Source organism: Macaca nemestrina, chromosome 13, assembly GCF_043159975.1.
Source record: "Macaca nemestrina isolate mMacNem1 chromosome 13, mMacNem.hap1, whole genome shotgun sequence".
In the NCBI taxonomy this organism is placed as follows: Eukaryota; Metazoa; Chordata; class Mammalia; order Primates; family Cercopithecidae; genus Macaca; species Macaca nemestrina.
In genome coordinates, this window is record NC_092137.1 from 15,629,672 (window position 1) to 15,649,225 (window position 19,554).

The following is a 19,554-nucleotide window of genomic DNA, read 5'->3' on the forward strand; positions in this document are numbered from 1 at the left end:
ATTTTTAGTAGAGAGAGGGTTTCACCATGTTAGCCAGGATGGTCTCGATCTCCTGACCTCGTGATCCGCCTGCCTCGGCCTCCCAAAGTGCTGAGATTACAGGAGTGAGACACCGCGCCCAACCATCTTTTTTTTTTTTTTTTTTTTTTTAATTTGAGACAGACTCTCCCTCTGTCGCCCAGCCTGGAGTGCAGTGGCACGATCTCGTCTCACTGCAGCTTTCGCCTCCCAGGTTCAAATGATTTTCATGCCTCAACCTCCCGAGTAGTTGCAACCCTTTTTTATTTTTTATTTATTTTTTATTTTTTTTAATTTTCAGTAGAGAAGGGGTTTCACCATGTTAGCTAGGATGGTCTCGACCTCCTGACTTCGTGATCCGCCCGCCTCGGCCTCCCAAAGTGCTGGGATTACAGGTGTGAGCCACCGCGCCGGGCCGCTGCAACCCTACTGAGGGTTCCGCTTTTCTCTAAGACACTCTAGGGCAGGCTACAGATAGTACAGCACTCGCCCTCGCGTTGGGCAGATGTGGCTCAAATCCCACGCTGCCATTCGGTAGATGTGTGTCTTTAGATAAGCGACTTAACTTTCCTGAATCTTAGAGTCCTCATCTAAAGATTCTTTTTTTTTTTTTTGAGACGGAGTCTCGCTCTGTCGCCCAGGCTGGAGTGCAGTGGCCGGATCTCAGCTCACTGCAAGCTCCGCTTCCCGGGTTTACGCCATTCTCCTGCCTCAGCCTCCCGAGTAGCTGGGACTACAGGCGCCCGCCACCTCGACCGGCTAGTTTTTTTGTATTTTTAGTAGAGACGGGGTTTCACCTTGTTAGCCAGGATGGTCTCGATCTCCTGACCTTGTGATCCGCCCATCTCGGCCTCCCAAAGTGCTGGGATTACAGGCTTGAGCCACCGCGCCCGGCCCCTCATCTAAAGATTCTAATACCTTCCTGACAGAGTGTCTGGTTGGGAGGATTCCTCATTTACTTTCCCCATCTCTTTGCAAAGAGAAAGGAGTGAAAATTGCATGGAAGTCAAACTCGAAATTATAAAAGCGACGTCAAACATGGGTGAAGGGAGACCTAAATCATTACTTATTTCATTAAAAAACAAAAAACAAAAAACAAATACCTACTGGTTGCCAGGCACCCACTAGTGCTCGGAGCAATGAATCCAGTCCATCTCTCCAGGTCATTCATACACCAAGGCCCTGCTCATCTTTGTAAAGTTGGGGGACTGAGTGGGGACGACACGGTGTGGTGTCAGCCTGAGCCCACTGGATGACCCTAATTACCAAACGTCTGCTTCCTTCTCTGTGGCAGTGACCCTGATACCGCATGGTGTGCTCCAAACACATGGTGCCCAGGACGAAGGCGGGGTCCCGGGGCCCTGGGTCCCAGCGGTCCGCTCAGCGGCAGGTGCATAAGGCGGGGCTGGTGCGGGCCTTTCCTTCCATCGGAACCGTTCTCCCGGGGCTGAGTCCCTGCCCGGACTCCGAACGCCAAAGGCCGGGGGCCGGAAGCGCGCGGAGCCACTGCCGCGCTGTGTCAGTCGGGAGGCAGGGAGCGAGCGGTCGAAGCCGCGGAGGACGGCGTGAAGATGGCGGCCTTCTCCGGTGCGTTTGTGGAAGCTCTGGGGGTAGTGGGGCGGCCCGCGGGGAGCTAAAGGGATCAGGGAGACCGAAGGGCGCTGTCCGCTGCAGCCCCTGATGGACCCGCGTTGCGGGATCGGGGGCGGCCGTGGCTCGGGTTCGGAGAACAGTTCTTTTCAGGAGCGGGCCAGGACGTCCCTCCCCGTACCCTTTCCCTTCTACCAATCTCCACTTGGCTTTCCTGCCAGTGCACCTTCGGCTGCAAAATCCAGGCGGCGGCGTTGCTCTGGCGGTTCCCAGACGCCTGCACCTCCTGCCTCTTAACGTGGCAGTGACCCTTTGGGAACCCTTTTCTGCCCGCGGCTCATCTGGGCTTGGCCAGGCAGAGAAGCGAGTCGGCGTGGGGTGGAGTGATTGGGGAAAATGACGATCCTGCCTCTGTCCAGTTTTTTCAGGCCCTTCCAAAACGTCCCAGGCATAAACCTGATCTTTATTTGTTAAACGCTATTATATCAACATTAATGTTCAGTGTTGAAGCCAAAGGGAAAGCATTTTGATTAACGTACGCACCAGCCCAACGTAAGTTTGGAAAATTTACATTTATTTGCCGCCTGATACTGTCCTTTATGCCAAACATGATTTGATGTGGCTTATCGAAACCTACAGTTGATATTTTCCCCTCTTAATCATCCTTCTATTAGGGATCCAGTTTTAGGAAGCTGTAATCAGCCTTAAATGTGCTAAACGTGATGCATTTATGTAGCACTTATGTAACGTTTATTGCTATGTAAATGTATCACGTTAGGCCTGATGTCCTTTAATGTTCTTAACTTTTTAAGATGACTTCATGTGTTGTAGTATTTTATATTTTTTAGTTTTCTTCTGTAAGAATATTAGGAATTCCAAATCTTCAGTCATGTAAGATTTTTTTTCCTTTTTCTTTTTCTTTTTTTTTTTTTTTTGGCGGGGGGCGGGGGGCGGGGGGTGGGAGGTGGGGGATGTAGGCTTACTCTGTCGCCCCAGCTGTAGTGCAGTGGTGTGATAGTGGCTCACTGCTGCCTCCATCTCCCAGGTTCAAGCAATTCTCCTGCCTCAGCCTCCTGAGTAGCTGGGATTACAGGCACCTACCACCATGCCCTGCTCATTTTTGTATTATTAGTATAGACAGGGTTTCACTATGTTGGCCAGGCTGGTCTCAAACTCCTGACCTCAGGTGATCCGCCCACCTTGGCCTCCCAAAGTGCAACAGTCATGTAAGATTTCTGACTGTTTCAGTTACATCTTCTAATAGGATTCAGTTGGAAATCTGCTCAGAGTTGTTGCTGTTTTTTGTCTCCCAACATTTTCCTAAAACAGGATTATAGAGCCAAGGTCTGTAGGATAGTTCTAGGTAGTCATTTTATAGGTACACATCTTTGGGAGTCATACACAAATTTCATGAAAGTTAGAGGTAAATGACTGGAAAAAGAGTCTGTGATATGAAATAAAGACAAAACTGGAATTTCATGAATGTTTCTAATTTTTCCTTAACTGTTAAAAGTATTATACTTAAGGTCTGGTTTCAAAGAAAACTTGCAGGGAACATGACCAGAATGGTACAACAGGTTGTCTGGAATTTACTGAAAGTGTTATGTTGTTTCTTGTTGTAAAACAGTTTTGCAAACGGCTTCAGCTTGCAGTATTCCGTATGCAGTAAGAACACACCACTCCTTTGTTTCAAGCAGTTTGCATTTTAGGAGAGAGAACATAGACTGTAATACAGGTTAATTCTTAGGAAGGTCTGCCTGGATATTCAACTTTAGATCTTCATTAGTTTATCTGTGGATTTTTTTTTTTTTTTTCCTGAGGAGATTAACAGTTAGGAGAGTTGCCAGGCACAGTGGCTCATGCCTGTAATCCCAGCACTTTGGGAGGCCAAAGTGGGCAGATCATGAGGTCAGGAGATTGAGACCATCCCGGCTAACATGGTAAAACCCCGTCTCTACTAAAAATACACAAAAGAATTAGCCGAGCATGGTGACATGTGCCTGTAGCCCCAGTTACTCGGGAGGCTGAGGCAGGAGAATTGCTTGAATCTGGAAGACGGAGTTTGCAGTGAGCCGAGATCATGCCACTGCACTCCAGCCTGGGTGACAGAACGAGACTCTGTCTCAAAAAAAAAAAAGAGTTAGGAGAGCCTTCTTTTTTGAAAATGATGATCCTTCTCATCTGATGCAACGAAAAAGCTACATAATTTTATAAATAATATTTTCAGTCTGTACGTTTGCTTTATGCCTTTTCACAATGGCAAGAAATACAGAATTTCAAAATTGGTATTTCTGGGGCTTGTGAATATTTGACTTTTTTTTATAGGAATACGTATTTTTATAATAAAAGCTATATTTTATAAATACAGACTTCAAAGTCACTTCTCATTTGGAAGGAAAGTTTAAGTAATCCAACTACTCCATATGTTAATTACCCTCTAGAGTTCATATGAGAAATGATAAAATGACAAAACCCAGTTAGAAACAACTCATCTCTATTCATTTAGGATGGGTCTTGAAGTAGAATTATTGAAATATGTATACAGTTAAGAACAGAGCAGTTCTTCAGCTGACATTTCCAGATGCCCATGTTTTTACCGCCGGCCCCTCCCTCTTCAGTTAATCAGTTAATCAGGCTGCCAATAAATGCGGGTGCTCTCCACTTGTCTATTCATTTTTCTCTAATTGCTGAAGGTATTCACATGGTCCAGGAGTAGCCAAGGTACATAATATCTAATGTAAAGAGATTATCTCTAAATGCGCACATTATCTCTAAATTATCTCTAAATGCAACAACCCTATCTATGCTTCGCAGACTTTTCACGAGTCATAAGAGGTAAATAAGCACTATAGTGGCTACAGTTTATTAGGTGACAGCCATGCTCCAGTTGCATTACATTATTATCTCTGGTCTTCATATAGCCCTCCAAGGTAGGCAATATCAGCCCTGTTTTGTGTGGAGAAAACAGATTTATAGCCTTGCCTAAGGTCACTTGCTAATAAGTGAGAACTTAGATTTGAACTCAAGTCTTTCTCCAGAACTTGTGCTCTTTCAACAGTGCCGCGCTCAGTAGATTTGATGTAACTGAGCTATCCTTCAAAATCTTTACCCTGTTTTTGAATAGTAATTTTGAGAGCACTGCAATTTATGATTTCAATTCAGTATATGTGATTTTTAAAATCAATGTTTACTTTCAGAGATGGGTGTTATGCCTGAGATTGCACAAGCTGTGGAAGAGATGGATTGGCTGTAAGTACATAAAACTTAAATGTACCTGGGAGAGGATGTTTTATAATTTAAACAGTTGTTAGTGATTTAATCCAATATTTTTGTGTCTAGTTGGATAAGTGAAATTCAGTTCTTTTGTGTGATTTTCTAAATTATGGAAAGTTTCCTTTTTTCAACCTTGACGTATTTCTAGTGGAATAGGATGGATCATATTTACAACGTAAAATTTTCTTTTAGGCTTAAAGTTTAACATGACTTAATTTGCTTAGGTGATTTTTTTTCCCAATAACTAAAATTCTTCAAATATGATTCTTTTAGCCTCCCAACTGATATCCAGGCTGAATCTATCCCATTGATACTAGGAGGAGGTGATGTACTTATGGTAAGTTTAAATTTGGTGAGGTGATTGGGAGCTGGGGACACACTCTAAGAATTGCATAGGCTTAAATATGATACTTTAACTTTATTCACAAACATTTATGATACATATACTGTATTCAGAGCATTAGGTAAAAGCTTCAAACAGATAAATATTTACCCTTGAGAAGCTTAAACCAACTAGGGCAATAAGACATGTGTAAGAATGAATCTCATATCAGAGAGAATGTGGCTCCTTCATAAGAGATGCAGAGTAGTGCGGAATTTGAGTGGGACTCCAGTTATCCTTTTGCTTTAGGGATCATAGGGACTGCTTAGAGGAAGTAGATTTCTTTTATTTATTTTTTTTAAAAGGCCAAGCTCTGTTGCCCAAGCTGGAGTGCAATGGTGTGTTTATAGTTCACTGCAGCCTCAAACTCCTGGGTTCAAGCAATCTTCCTATTTCAGTCTCCCAATTAGGTGGGACTACAGGTACACACCACCACATCCAGCTAATTTATTGTATTTTTTGTAGAGACAGGGTCTCACTATGTTGCCCAGTCTGTTCTCCAACTCCCAGCCTCAAGCAATCCTCCTGTCTTGACCTTCCAAAGTGCTGGAGTTATAAGCGTGGGCCAGATTTTTGACAAGGCAAGATAAAAGGGAAATGCTTTTTAGGTAGAAAGAATACCAACAAAACAGCGAATGGTAGAATGTACGATATGACTCTGGAATACTTCAGTTGGATGGTAGCATAAAATATGTGTCTGAGCAGGGATAAACTTGAAATAAAATGGTAGAGAGATAATGGGTCAGATTATTTGGGCTCTTTCTCAAGTGTCCTGTTAAATAATTTGAGTATTAGTCTTCCCATGAAGACTAATTTGAGTAGCAGATTGTAGTATAGTTCTGGGATTAGATGTTGTTTGGATACTTTTGTAATAATCTAGATTAGAATGATGAGAGCTTCCATTTGAATGATAGCAATGGGAAAGGAAAGGGAAGAGAAGATTCTTAAAGGTATGGGAAAGGTAACAAAATGGGCTGTAGTCGGAGTTGACAGAGGAAGCCTGGATAATCTGGAGGCACTGTGAAAATAAAGGTAGCCGGTCAAATGTTAAAGATTTCTACATATTATGGTGTTAATTTGATCTGTTTAATAGACAACTTAATCTGTAAAATCAACTTTTTTCCCCTCATTCAGGCTGCAGAAACAGGAAGTGGCAAAACTGGTGTAAGTAATAAATTATATTTACTTACTCTCTAAAAGTTGAATTTTAAAGTAGCTTTGAATAGTAGTTTTTACTTTGAAGTATTTAATAAAATAGCAACCTCCAAAAGGTAAGAAATTAATTACTTGCCACTGAAAATGATATTTTTGTTGCCAGCTAATTATGAAGAGCTACAAAAAAGTATGACCTTAAGAATATAGTTTTAAATGGGTGTTAGGGAGTTACAGTAACTTTAGTGTTTATACTCACTTCTGAATTTTAATATGATGACACCTAAAATATAAAGGTTACATACAGAAGTTGATCTCCTATTGGCCTAGACTAGAGAAATAATTTGTCGGACTGGATGGTATTTTTCCTCTTTAGTGTAGGTTCATTCTACTGTTCTCCATTGTTTTATCATTTTGTGCTGTTAGCTGCATCCTATTTCCTTCATTCAGTCCACTCTGTTGTCTGACTGGTATTTTTTTTTTTTTTTTGGGCAAATGAAATTATATTACCAATCTGGAATATGTATAATTATTTGATGTGCATAACTTTTGTCATTTATTTTGGTTATTAAACTGTTGTTAGTATCTGAATACTAATATAGAAACCTTTTGTTTCTTTGATAGGCTTTTAGTATTCCAGTTATCCAGATAGTTTATGAAACTCTGAAAGACCAACAGGAAGGCAAAAAAGGAAAAACAACAATTAAAACTGGTGCTTCAGGTAATTTTTATAAATTGATATTTCCTTTTATATAAATTATCGATTCTCATCACTGGCAGTTAGGAATGTGAGATTTGGGTATGCAGTTTTAAAATATTGTCAATATCTGAGGGGTGGCATTGGGGTCTGGAACCCTGGAAACCAGGGATGCTAAATGTCATTGAGAGCCTAAACACTGCAAGGTTGTCCCTCCTGAAATACTAGTAGTGTTCCCTTTGAGAAAACACTGGCATTTTGGAGATTACATTTCGATATTTTAGTGTTTTTAACTTTATAACTTTCTATGCTTAATACTAAAGGAAAATAGGTACATATTACAAAAATATTAAGGAAAGATTTTACAAATAATTTTTGGAGTAAAATCCCATGCTGGTGGGAAGTATTGCCTTAGAGGGAATAGAGGCGGTTTTTTTCCTCTAAGATAAGAAGGGAATCACCTAGGAAGGTAAAATATAAATTTTAAAGTTGTTTCTTATGTGCAATCCTATCTACATGGAAATTGGTCTTTTTATTAGGTTTCTGATACTGTCTCTACCATAAACAATCTTACCACAGTTTCTTTATCTTTAAATGGTGTTGCTTCTGTTGAATGGTTTCTAAATTTCGTTCTATCTTAATTAATCTTTTGTTTTGTTATATTTTAATCATATTTATTCCATATTTTAAGTCACTCTTGTTTCATTATACAAAACAGGATTGTTACAAAATAGCAAGTTGAAGACCAGTGAACCTGGCATATTAACATATTCTTTTCAGTTGTTTGAGAGTAATGTTATACATAAGATGTATAAAGTAGAATCTATGAACTCCTGTAAATTAATTATGAGATAGATAATTGATGTAACTTTTTACACTATTGGCCTATTCTAAAATAGTTTCAGAACTTGTAACAACTGTGCCGTCATTTATGAGAAATGGTGGTAAAACAAAACACTCCTAAAGAAGAATAACCATAGTGATAATGGTTCTAAAAGTCACATCCTGTGAGGAATAAAGAAAGTAGAAAGTTAAACATGGAGAAGAAGTAAAAATGGAGATGGGATAATTGTTAAATTATTGAAGAGAACTAGAGAGAAAATAATTATTCTAGAAAGTAGGACCAGGATCAATGAGAAATAGTTTAGATGAAGATGTCTGTTTAACTTAAAGTACTTCCTAATAGCTACATTGAGCCACAATGCAAGGGAGAACCTCAAAGTTATTTCTCCAATGTTCAAAGTGTTTAAGCTGATGATGTATATCTTTTGACCAGAAATAATTTAGGAAGGATTTCTACCCCAAATGGAAAGTTGGGCTAGAAAGGACATAGGGCTCTCTTTATTACAATTCTTAGTTTATATATATACATACATCTTAACAGACTATTAAGATGTGTCAGAAAAGGAAAATGCCAATCCTATAAAAGGGAGGATGAAAAAAATGTGTTTCTTTTGAATGTGGTATTGAATTAAGATAAACGACTTGCTTTTCTTTTGATAGTTACAAGATAATTAGATTCTGAAATGTTGATCAGTTATTTCCTTTGTAATTGAAGTCAACTTGTTTAGTTACCTAAACTTCATTTTAGTAGTGACCTAGGAGTAAGGACAGAGATCAGTATCATCTGATACGGAGCACACTGAAGCAAGCAAGTGAGGAGATAAGGTTTTAGGTCCGAATAGACCAGTGATGATTATCTTCAACGTGTCTGATTTTTCAATTGCGTTTTTGCTTTTAATAAAAACAGGTTTTAGGCTGGGCGTGGTGGCTCAAGCCTGTAATCCCAGCACTTTGGGAGGCCGAGATGGGCGGATCACGAGGTCAGGAGATCGAGACCATCCTGGCTAACACGGTGAAACCCGTCGCTACTAAAAAATACAAAAAACTGGCCGGGCGAGGTGGCAGGCGCCTGTGGTCCCAGCTACTCGGGAGGCCGAAGCAGGAGAATGGCGTAAACCCGGGAGGTAGAGCTTGCAGTGAGCAGAGATCCAGCCACTGCACTCCAGCCTGGGCGACAGAGCAAGACTCCGTCTCAAAAAAAACATAAAAATAAAAATAAAAACAGGTTTTACTTGTGTATTCTAAATATATAAAACCATATTGAATCTAGAGGAATTAAGGTATATAAAATAGTTGCTTTTTTTAATAGAGGATTTTATTTATTTTATTATTATTATTTTTTTTTGAGATAGAGTCTCACTCTGTCGCCCAGGCTGGAGTGCAGTGGCACAATCTCGGCTCACTGCAACCTCCGCCTCCTGGGTTCAAGCGATTCTCATGCCTCAGACTCCTGAGTAGCTGGGATTACAGTCACATGCCACCATGCCTGGCTAATTTTTGTATTTTTTTAGTAGAGGCGAGGTTTCACCATGTTGGCCAGGCTGGTCTTGAACTCCTGACCTCATGTGAACCACCCACCTCAGCTTCCCAGAGTGCTGAGATTGCAGGCGTGAGTTACCGCACCCGGCCAAGCATTTTAAATTTTATGTATCTGGGGGTAACTTTTCTTATTTTAACTTGTTTAGTGCTCAACAAATGGCAGATGAACCCATATGACAGAGGATCTGCTTTCGGTAAGTGGATAGGCTTTCCACCAGCTCATTTGTAATTCAGAAACTTAAAAAAATAATACATGAGAACACCAAGTAAATAAAATTAAGATTTAATTTACCAGATATTAGAATGTAGTCACTATCATTAAACAGTATAGAACTGACATAGGAATAGACAGTGGAATATAATGGAAATAAATCCCAGTATATATGAGAAGTTATATGCAGGAAAAATAATTATATTTCATTTCAATGAGAAAAAAGGATGATTTATTAGGTAAAGGGTGCTGGCACAATTGATGATCCATCTGGCGCAATATACAATTGACTTCTATCTCATATCATAATTAGAAATTCCATATGTATTTAGGACTTAAATATATATGTATGAATTTGAATACGGAAAACTACATGTATAATTTAGCAGTGGCAAAACTTCCCTAACCCAAATAGAAAATGCAGAAATTATAAAAGAAAGTATTTATAGGGTGGAGTTGGACAGTCCTCCTTCTTGGGGTTAACAGACCTTACAGTGGCTTTTATCCAATCCACCAGGCTGGCTGCTTGCCTGGGAATAACCTCCATCATGCATAGAGCCTTCTGTGGTTGTTCCATAGTGAGCAATGAGACCTGCATCAACCCAAACATGCCCTTCTATTCTGCTACATTTAAAACCAAAGACACTTTCCTAAAGGAGTTACTCTCAGAGTACATTTTCGTAAAGGCTCCTCAGGAAGCTTATGATACTGATCTACAAAATGAAACAGTTCCTTCACACTATCCCCTCCAATTTCAGAGTTTTTTGGTTTTGCTCTTCCCCACATTGACTGCCTTCTTGGAGACCACAGGTCTTAGTACTTTTTGTTGGCCCTGCATAATTTTTCCCTTGGGGTTCAGCTTTGAAGCTCGTGACCAAAGCTCAGATGGACTGAAATCGGAATGTGGTCTCACATCAAGGGCTGACCCAGCACTCTTTTACTTCATTTTAGCTATTACAGATAATAGCAACCAAAAGACTGTATACTTTTTTCTTTCTTACTTGCATTTTCTTTTCTTTTTTTTTTTTTGAGAAGGATTCTCGCTCTGTCGCCCAGACTGGAGTGCAGTGGCGCGATCTTGGCTCGTTGCAAGCTCCACCTCACGGGTTCTTATTTGTGTTTTCTTATGCATCCAGTGAACCAGCTCCTTGGAGTTGGATCCAACTCTAAATTCCACTGATAACTTTTACCATTAGTAACTGAGTGTAGCACAGCTGTGGCTCCATACCGTAGGTGATCTTCTGGCCACCAAGAAACCAAAAGTTCCTCATCCCCTATCCTTTTATCCTTTTCTTTTCAAACCACATTTCTGTGAGCCAAGGCAGTTCTAGCAAACCCTGACACCAGTTCTGAGAATATAGAGAAATAAATAAACTCCATTTTTCCCTGTATACTCTCACAGCATGCTTCTGACAGCAGATGGGTGGGGATTTTCCCCACAAGTCAAGCAAGCAGTCAGTGAGAACTGATGGAGAAAGTAACAGACACGTGTGTGTTTGTTCATGGTTTCCTCTACTTTCCCATTATGGTTTCTTCCAGCTGAGAACTGTAATTCAATTCAATTCTGACACCATCTCCATGAAGACAGCATCATATCCCACAGGTTGAGGGCTCAGTCACACAAGACTGTCCCCCACATCTGATGTCCGGGTTGTGGCTTATGCTTCTAACCGATTGGCTATAAATCAGCGTTCCTACGACTCCTTCCTCAGGTTCAATTAATTTGCTAGAGTGGCTCACAGAACTTGGGAAAATTTGTTTACTGGTTTATTTTTAAAGCTATTACAAAGGATACTGATGAAGAGATGCATAGGTTGAAGTACCAGAGGGGGCTTGGAGCTTCTCCCCTCCCTGGGCGTGCCACCCTTCATGAACCCTCATGTGTTCGGCTATCCTGGAAGCTCCTAGATAACTTTTTAAAAGTTCAGTTTTACATAATTCAGTACCTATATGGGTAAGAATTCATACTTTGAATAATTTAATTTCTGAAAAGTGTAGGAAGATGTGTGTTGAGGTGCTTAACAGTTTGTTCTACTTTCAAGTACAGAATATGAGTTGGAAAGATGAACCAGGACAGAAGTTATAGTTTTTTTCCAGTACAGACAAAAGCTGAATATTTACTTAAAACCATTTAGCACCTACTATGTGGACATCACTCAGACTGATCGTGATGTATAATATAGAATATACCTCATCTTTTAGAGCCCTTATAATATTAGCAAGTAACATATGCTTATTTACTCATGTTTTCCCCTACTTTCCCATTATGGTTTCTTCCATGGATTGAGGAACAAGCTAGAGACAGTTCTGTTATCTTTTAGTTACATAGTCGCTCAAGCTCTAAGTATAAAATCAGGATAACGTGAGGGGTGGTGCATCATCCTTGAGTACATTTCTTTAAAGGACTCTAGAGAATAGTTATCTAAGCACATTTGTATTCATGGTGCAACTACTATTAGTGCACGTCAGGTTAAGAGCTGTGTTGAATCCTTTCTAGACTTGCTGTAAAGTCTTACCTTAGTTAACAGATGGCAGCATAGAAAATAGCCCCCAACATAGCCAAGGACACCCAGGGAATGAAATGGCTAATTACACTTGGTAAATACTATCACTCAAGAATCAGTAAGTCTCAGTCTCTGGAACATTGCAACAAGGAAGGAATTATCTTGTTAGGGAGACTGAATGATTTTTTTTTGGTGGTGGGGGGTGGGAATGTATGATTTATAAAACCTTTACTGACGTGTTTTTCTGTTTTTTCTTCTCAAATCCAGCAATTGGGTCAGATGGTCTTTGTTGTCAAAGCAGAGAAGTAAAGGAATGGCATGGGTGTAGAGCTACTAAAGGATTAATGAAAGGTATTTGAACAGCGTCTGCACTTGTGTAAACTTTTGAGGCAATGTATTAATACATGAGGGTTTGTTGTTGTTGTTTGTTTGTTTTTGAGACAGAGTCTCGCACTGTCACCCGGACTGGAGGGCAATAGCACCATCTTGGCTCACTGCAACCTTCATCTCCTGGGTTCAAGTGATTCTCCTACCGCACCTTCCCGAGTAGCTGGGATTACAGGCACCCACCACCATGCCTGGCTAATTTTTGTACTTTTAGTAGAGATGGGGCTTCACCCTGTTGGCCAGGCTGGTTTTGAACTCCTAACCTCAGGTGATCTGCTTGCCTTGGCCTCCCACAGTACTGGCCACAGGCATGAGCCACTGCGCCTGGCCCATGAGTTTTTAAAAATAGCTTTAAGTCAAGGATCTGGGAAGGTGTTTGATGGTACAAATATACCTATAATTCTTCATTTGGTACATAACAGTGTAATTCAGAAACATTGGGAAGGTGGCTTCATGGTAAATGAATTATGCGTATGTGATTTATGTAAATCTCAATGTATCTTACCCTTGTAGGGAAACACTACTATGAAGTATCCTGTCATGACCAAGGGTTATGCAGGGTCGGGTGGTCTACCATGCAGGCCTCTTTGGACCTAGGTAAGTGCTTCTAAAATAACTGAATTGATTGAGTTACATTTGGGGGTTAATATTTTATTATTTGGGGAAGCAAAATCATAAATTTAACCATAAAAAGTTTTTATTTTAAAGATATGGAAATAATATTTGTCTGTACCCCACCCTGTCCCAAAAAAGATTTGAAGGAACTTACAAAAAGTACAGATATTATAGCAGTATGAAATGAGGGTTAAGACTGAATGGAGTCAGGGTAAAGTTAGTGTGTGTGAATCTGTACCACACGGTCCCATATAGATGCTTCACGTTATTGTAAACTTGCATCTGAATTTCTTACTGGCCAAAGCAGAAAGGGATGCAGTATCACTGGTGTCCTGAGTCTCACACAAGCTGTGTGACCTAAGCACTGTTTAGTTTTTTGTAGGATTCAGAAACTTAAGGAATAGTTTTCCTGTGGGTTCATGAAATGGACATACTTTGTGAATAAAATTGCTTCTTTTACAGGTCTTTTAATTTTATATTTTCTCTTGTCAGAAAAGTAAAATATTTTTTAAATTTAGGTACTGACAAGTTTGGATTTGGCTTTGGTGGAACAGGAAAGAAATCCCATAATAAACAGTTTGATAATTATGGAGAGGTAAGCAATTATGTTATCAACTCCAACATAGCATAAGTAAGTTTTCTTGCAAACTTAATCACTCATGACAGAATGAGGGTGTAATCAGCAGATTTTCTGTATATTTTCCACAGAAAGTTTGGATTTGGACTTTAGTGAAGAAATATTGTCAAGCTAGATAATTATGTAGTAGTTATAATTTTTCTTTTATGCCATTTGTTATCCCCTCCAAAATACATTACATTGTCTTCTCTTTTCACCTCATTTTGATTTTGGTTTTGATACTTGTTATTCTCTTTTCTTATTTTTGATCATGATGAATCTAAATATGGTTCATCTGGTGAGCTGAAATCTACAGTAATGTGAATCAGCCTAAATATGTTGATTCTCACAAGCCTGTCAAATGCTTATACTATTGTATTGTCATATGCTCTAATAGGCATTTTTGATTTAAATAATTATTTTGAAACACACATACTTTTGATGCAGCTATATTTTAACTTTATTTAAGAATGTGCTTTCTATTAATAGCATTTGACTTTCCGGTATTCTAGGAATTCACTATGCATGATACCATTGGATGTTACCTAGATATAGATAAAGGACATGTCAAGTTCTCCAAAAATGGTAAGCTCTATAGGGATCTTAGTAGTGAAAAGATATATGATATTCAATAATTGTAATTTTTAAAAATCCCCCCACCCACTTTTTCAAATCCCTGTCCCTCCCTCCCTGCCTTCATTTGAACAAATATTTATTGAACATTGACTATGTTTGAGGTACCCTGGTAAGTACTGGAGGCACAGAAGAAAATGGAATAGACATTTGGGGCTTACACACTAGTGGTGAAAGACAGACATATAATACCATGTTAGGTGGTAATAAGTGCTGTGAAGGAGGGTATAGAGCAGGGGAAGGAAGTGGAGAGCCATAGCGGTTTGGGGGTTTGTGCTTTTGTGTCAGGCAGCCAGAAGGCTTGATAAGGTGACATTTAAGTAGAGATCCGAATGAGTTGGGTGGTGGGCCGGGCAGATATCTGCAAAGAACATTTCAGACCGAGGGAATAGTAAATGTGGATGCCCTGAGATGGAAGCGTGCTTGAGGTGTCTGAGTCACAGCGAGGAAGCCACTGGATCTGGAGTACTCTGGGGATAAAGGACGGTGGTAGAATGTTAGATCAGTGAGGTGGTGAGGCCAGGCCATGGAGAGCCATATGGGCCATGATCTAAACTTTGGTTTTTATTTTGAGTAAAATGGAAAGCCATGAGGGTTTTGAGCAGAGGAGTGGCATCATCTATCTTTAGTTTAACAGTACTATTCTGGCTGCTTTGTTGAAGACACATTGGAGGGTGGGGTGAGATTGCCTAGGGAATGAGGGTAGATAAAGAGAAGAAGAGATCTGAGGCCTGGGTTCCTGTGGTTAGGGGTCAGCAAATTGAGGAGAATGCAGCAGAGGGGAATGCGGAGGAAGGCCAGGAGGAGAATCAAGAAAGCATGGGTCCTGCAGTCCCGGTGAAGGAAGTGTTTGAAGGATCAGGGAGCAATCACTGTGTCCAGTGCTGTGGGTGGACCTAGTCTAGCAAGATGAAGAATGTGCATTAACTACTGCATTTGACAAGTGGAAAGCATTAGAGAGCTGTTTTGGTGGAGCGAAGGGGTGAGGGTGGGAGGCCTCCTAATAAGGAGCCAGTTCAATAGAGAATGAGGTGAAAGGAAGTGGATGAAGTGTAAATGGAAATTGGAGTTTCACTACAAAAGGGAGAAGAAAAATGGAAGGTAAATGGAGGGAGAGGTGGGTTCAAGGGAGATTTTCTTGTGTATTTTACTGTGAGAGTATGTTTATATGCTTTGGAATGTCTAATGGAAATGATCTTGTAGACAGAGAATAATGAAAAATGTAGAGGGGTAGAGGTGACAGTTTCAGGAGTAAAGTGAAAAAATGAAGAAGCTGGCCTTAGGCAGCACAGTTTATCCATGGTGACAGGAGAGAGGCATGAATGCAGGTAAGTTGGTAGATTTGACAGTGTCAGCATGAGGAAGGTCTTTTCTGATTGTTTCAATCTCTCTCTCTCTCTCTTTTTTTTTTTTTTGTTTGTTTTTTAAGGAAAAGATCTTGGTCTGGCATTTGAAATACCACCACATATGAAAAACCAAGCCCTCTTTCCTGCCTGTGTTTTGAAGGTAATTAGGAATCTAGTTAGAAAAAATTTACTGTGGTTATAAGCTGCTTGCTCTTCATTATTTTGTATACGATGGTTTCAATTAGGGGAAGAATTTTAATTTTCTCTTTTATTCAATGCTAGAATGCTGAACTGAAATTTAACTTCGGTGAAGAGGAATTTAAGTTTCCACCAAAAGATGGCTTTGTTGCTCTTTCCAAGGCACCGGATGGTTACATTGTCAAATCACAGCACTCAGGTATTATACCTGCAAGGATAAGGATTTCTAGAATAGTGAAAATAATTGGTGAGAACTCCAGTAAGTAAGGCTTCTCATAGTGAGTTACATATACTTTCCTTGCTGGTTTGGTCACATATCTTTTTTTAACTCACCAGTAAAATTCATTTTTAAAACCTAATTCATAAACTCTTAAGTATTCGGTTTCAGTGTAGGCATTTTGGGATCCCAATCATAATGGTAATGATATCTAATATTTATAGAATGTGTGCTTATTCAGTGCCAGGGCACCACGCTAAGTGCTTTACATGGTTTAGTCTTCACAATAACTGTATAAGGTAGTAGTTTTCCCATTTTACAGGCAAAGAACCTAAAGAATAGGGACTTTAAGTGACTTGCCCAAGGTCACAGAGCAAATAAGTGGTAGAACTGAATTCAAATCTAAGCAGTCTGACTTCAAAATTTATACTCTTATCCATTGTATATTTAATATATTTCAATTATTTAAAGTACATTTCATAACCTGTTTACTTTGTCACAAGTGAGTCATTTTTTTTTTTAGACGTATCAATCAATTAGAATTATTTTAAGTAGATTTTTATTGTTTTAAGAGAGGGAATCTCACTGTGTCACACAGGCTAGAGTGTAGAGTGCTGTGTCACCATCATAGCTTGCTGCAGCCTTGAATACCTGGGCTTAAGTGATTGTCCCACCTCGGGCTGCCCAAAGTGCTAGGATTACAGGTGTCAGTCACCCCAGTGGCCCAAATAGTTTTAATTTAAAGTAGGCTTCGTTTGTTTTAGAAATCCGAGCTTTATTTTGTTTGACTGTCTTCTCTACTTTTTGACAATTATTATTTAAAATGTTGATATTAGAGTATTTGTCCTAATGTTCCGTAAGTAACAGTGTTATAAAGCGTGATTTGAATGTGTTCTTGTCTTTTTTATTCCCTAAGGTAATGCACAGGTGACACAAACAAAGTTTCTCCCCAATGCTCCGAAAGCTCTCATTGTTGAACCTTCCCGGGAGTTAGCCGAACAAACTTTGAATAACATCAAGCAGTTTAAGAAATATATTGATAATCCTAAATTAAGGTAAATCTTCCTTTTGTGCTGAAATGCTTATTGTCTTTTGGTTTGAAGTTTTTTGGAAGAAGAATAAGGTAGAGAAAAATGAAGTAGAAATTCAGTGTGTATACGTAATACACGTGTGTGAGTATGTAAATATACTTTAATAATTTCTGTATAAAACTCCTGTTTATTTGCTAAATGATAAATATGTTTTTCCCCCGTGTCTCTTATATGAAAAGTCATGGTTACTAAACAGCATTGGAGTAAAAATCTAATTTTTTTTTTTTTCTGAGATGGGGATCTCAGTCTGTCGCCCAGGCTGGAGTGTAGTGATATGATTGTGGCTCACTGCAACCTTGACCTCCTGGGTTCAAGCACTCCTCCCACCTGAGTAGTTGGGACTGCAGGCACATGCCACCTTTGTAGATACAGGGTTTCACTATGTTGCTTAGGCTAGTCTCAAACTCCTGGGTGCAAGTGATCCTCCTGCTTCAGCCTCCGAGAGTGCTGGGATTACAGGCATGAGCCACTGCACCTGGCCCTAACAGTTTTTTGAAGAAAGGATTTCATTCAATGTTAAATTTATTTTTGCCCTAAATCCGTATAGAAAGTGTGCCACTCTATTTCTAGCGTGTTAGTAAACTTGGCAAGGTTTATTCTAGACTGCATCACGGTGGTGGCTTTCTTCCATTTGGGCATTCAGATTAGTCACTGTCTAGTTATAGGACTCTTTCTACCATTGGAAGGATTAAGTGACAAATTCAGGACCTTGCTCAGTAGCAATCCCTTTGACTTTGAAGAAGGCTATACCATATAAGTAAAACACTCTGTTAGTCAATTGGACACTTGATTTTTGTTAATTTTGCCTTTAATTCCTTTTTAAACTTGAAACATTCACACACCATAAAACTCATTATTTGAAGTCTAAAATTCAGCCAGCTGCAGTGACTCATGCCTGTATTCCCAATACTTTGCGGGGGCTGAGGTAGGCGGATCACCTGAGGTCAGGAGTTCAAGACCAGCCCAGCCAACACGGTGAAACCCCGTCTCTACTAAAAATACAAAAAGTAGCTGGGCTTGGTGGCAGAGGCCTGTAATCCCAGCTACTCAGGAGGCCGAGGCATGAGAATTGCTTGAACTTGGGAGGCAGAGGTTGCAGTGAGCCAAGATTGCGTCATTGCACTCTAGCCTGGGCAACAGAGCAAGACTCCGCCTCAAAAAAAAAAAAAAGGTGTACAATTCACTGGTTTTTAGTATATTCACAAGGTTGTGTAACTGTCATCACTGTCAAATTTCAGAAGCTTTGAATGTTTCGACATCACAAAAGCCTGTCTTTTTTTTTTTTTTTTTTAAAGTTTTTTTTTGAGATGAAGTCTCACTATGTTGCCCAGGCTGAAGTGAATGGCTGTTCATGGTGCGATCTTCCTACACTGTAGCCTTGAACTCCTAGACGCAAGGAATTCTGTCTCTCAGCCTCCTGCGTAGCTAAGACTACAGGCATGTGCCACTGTGCCAGGCAGGCCTGTCTTTTTAATATTGATCTTATTTACAGGTTGAACAAACTTACTTAGGGATAAATTATACTAGGTAAAATAATTTCTAATTTAGTTTTGAGGATTGATGCATGTTCCTCATTCAGCAAATGTTCATCTACCTTCTATGTGTGACGTTTTAGGCTGGGCGGGCTTCAACAATGAGAATCAATCTTCCTTTCACAGAATGAAGTGTGAAAGTGTGGGGATAGTATGGAGGGGAGAGAAGCAAAACAAATACGATAAATGCCTTGAGCATACCATGTAACCAGGGCATCTGCTTAGTATAAGACACTCAGGGACCTCTTTATAAAAGGATTTGGGAAGAATGTAAAATGCTAGTGTGAATTGATTTTTGTGCTGTGATTATGTATAAAAATGAACATGATTATAGACAAAAGTTAGAGGAGAAGATGAATAATAAAATCAATTTATTGGTTAAGATGGTGAAGTCATGGGCTACTCGTTTGGTATTCGGTACAAATGCACATTTTCCTTCTTAAAACCCAGCTGAAGTCGTGATCTTTGAATGAAGCTAAGCTGACTGTCCCAGCCCAGCCCTCTGCCCCTCCTCTGATACACTGACTGTACATGCCTTTCCCTGATCCTTACATACTGTCATGTGTTAGTTTTTCTTACTTTTTAATTTTCTTAATTTTTATTCCTTTTTAAAGCTATATGTGCTTTAAGTTTCTTGCTTTGAATATGCAAAACTTTTCTCTTTCTAACTCAGTTTTACATTCCTTAGAGCAGGAGTGGTTCTTTTATAT

At 39.7% G+C, this 19,554-nt stretch overlaps 1 protein-coding gene across 1 annotated transcript in view; it reads left to right on the forward strand.

Moving 5' to 3' along the window:
• Positions 1 to 1,470: 1,470 nt before the first annotated feature.
• LOC105486453 (DEAD-box helicase 1) overlaps positions 1,471 to 19,554 on the forward strand; it is a 37,907-nt gene continuing 19,823 nt past the window's right edge. Inside the window, exons 1-13 of the mRNA XM_011749318.2 lie at positions 1,471 to 1,605; positions 4,806 to 4,857; positions 5,155 to 5,218; positions 6,398 to 6,427; positions 7,040 to 7,136; positions 9,641 to 9,688; positions 12,477 to 12,560; positions 13,110 to 13,193; positions 13,730 to 13,806; positions 14,340 to 14,412; positions 15,890 to 15,966; positions 16,089 to 16,203; positions 17,138 to 17,276. Coding sequence (XP_011747620.1) covers positions 1,590 to 1,605; positions 4,806 to 4,857; positions 5,155 to 5,218; positions 6,398 to 6,427; positions 7,040 to 7,136; positions 9,641 to 9,688; positions 12,477 to 12,560; positions 13,110 to 13,193; positions 13,730 to 13,806; positions 14,340 to 14,412; positions 15,890 to 15,966; positions 16,089 to 16,203; positions 17,138 to 17,276 — 956 coding nt within the window. The 5' untranslated portion in view covers positions 1,471 to 1,589. The remainder of the gene's footprint in view (positions 1,606 to 4,805; positions 4,858 to 5,154; positions 5,219 to 6,397; positions 6,428 to 7,039; positions 7,137 to 9,640; positions 9,689 to 12,476; positions 12,561 to 13,109; positions 13,194 to 13,729; positions 13,807 to 14,339; positions 14,413 to 15,889; positions 15,967 to 16,088; positions 16,204 to 17,137; positions 17,277 to 19,554) is intronic.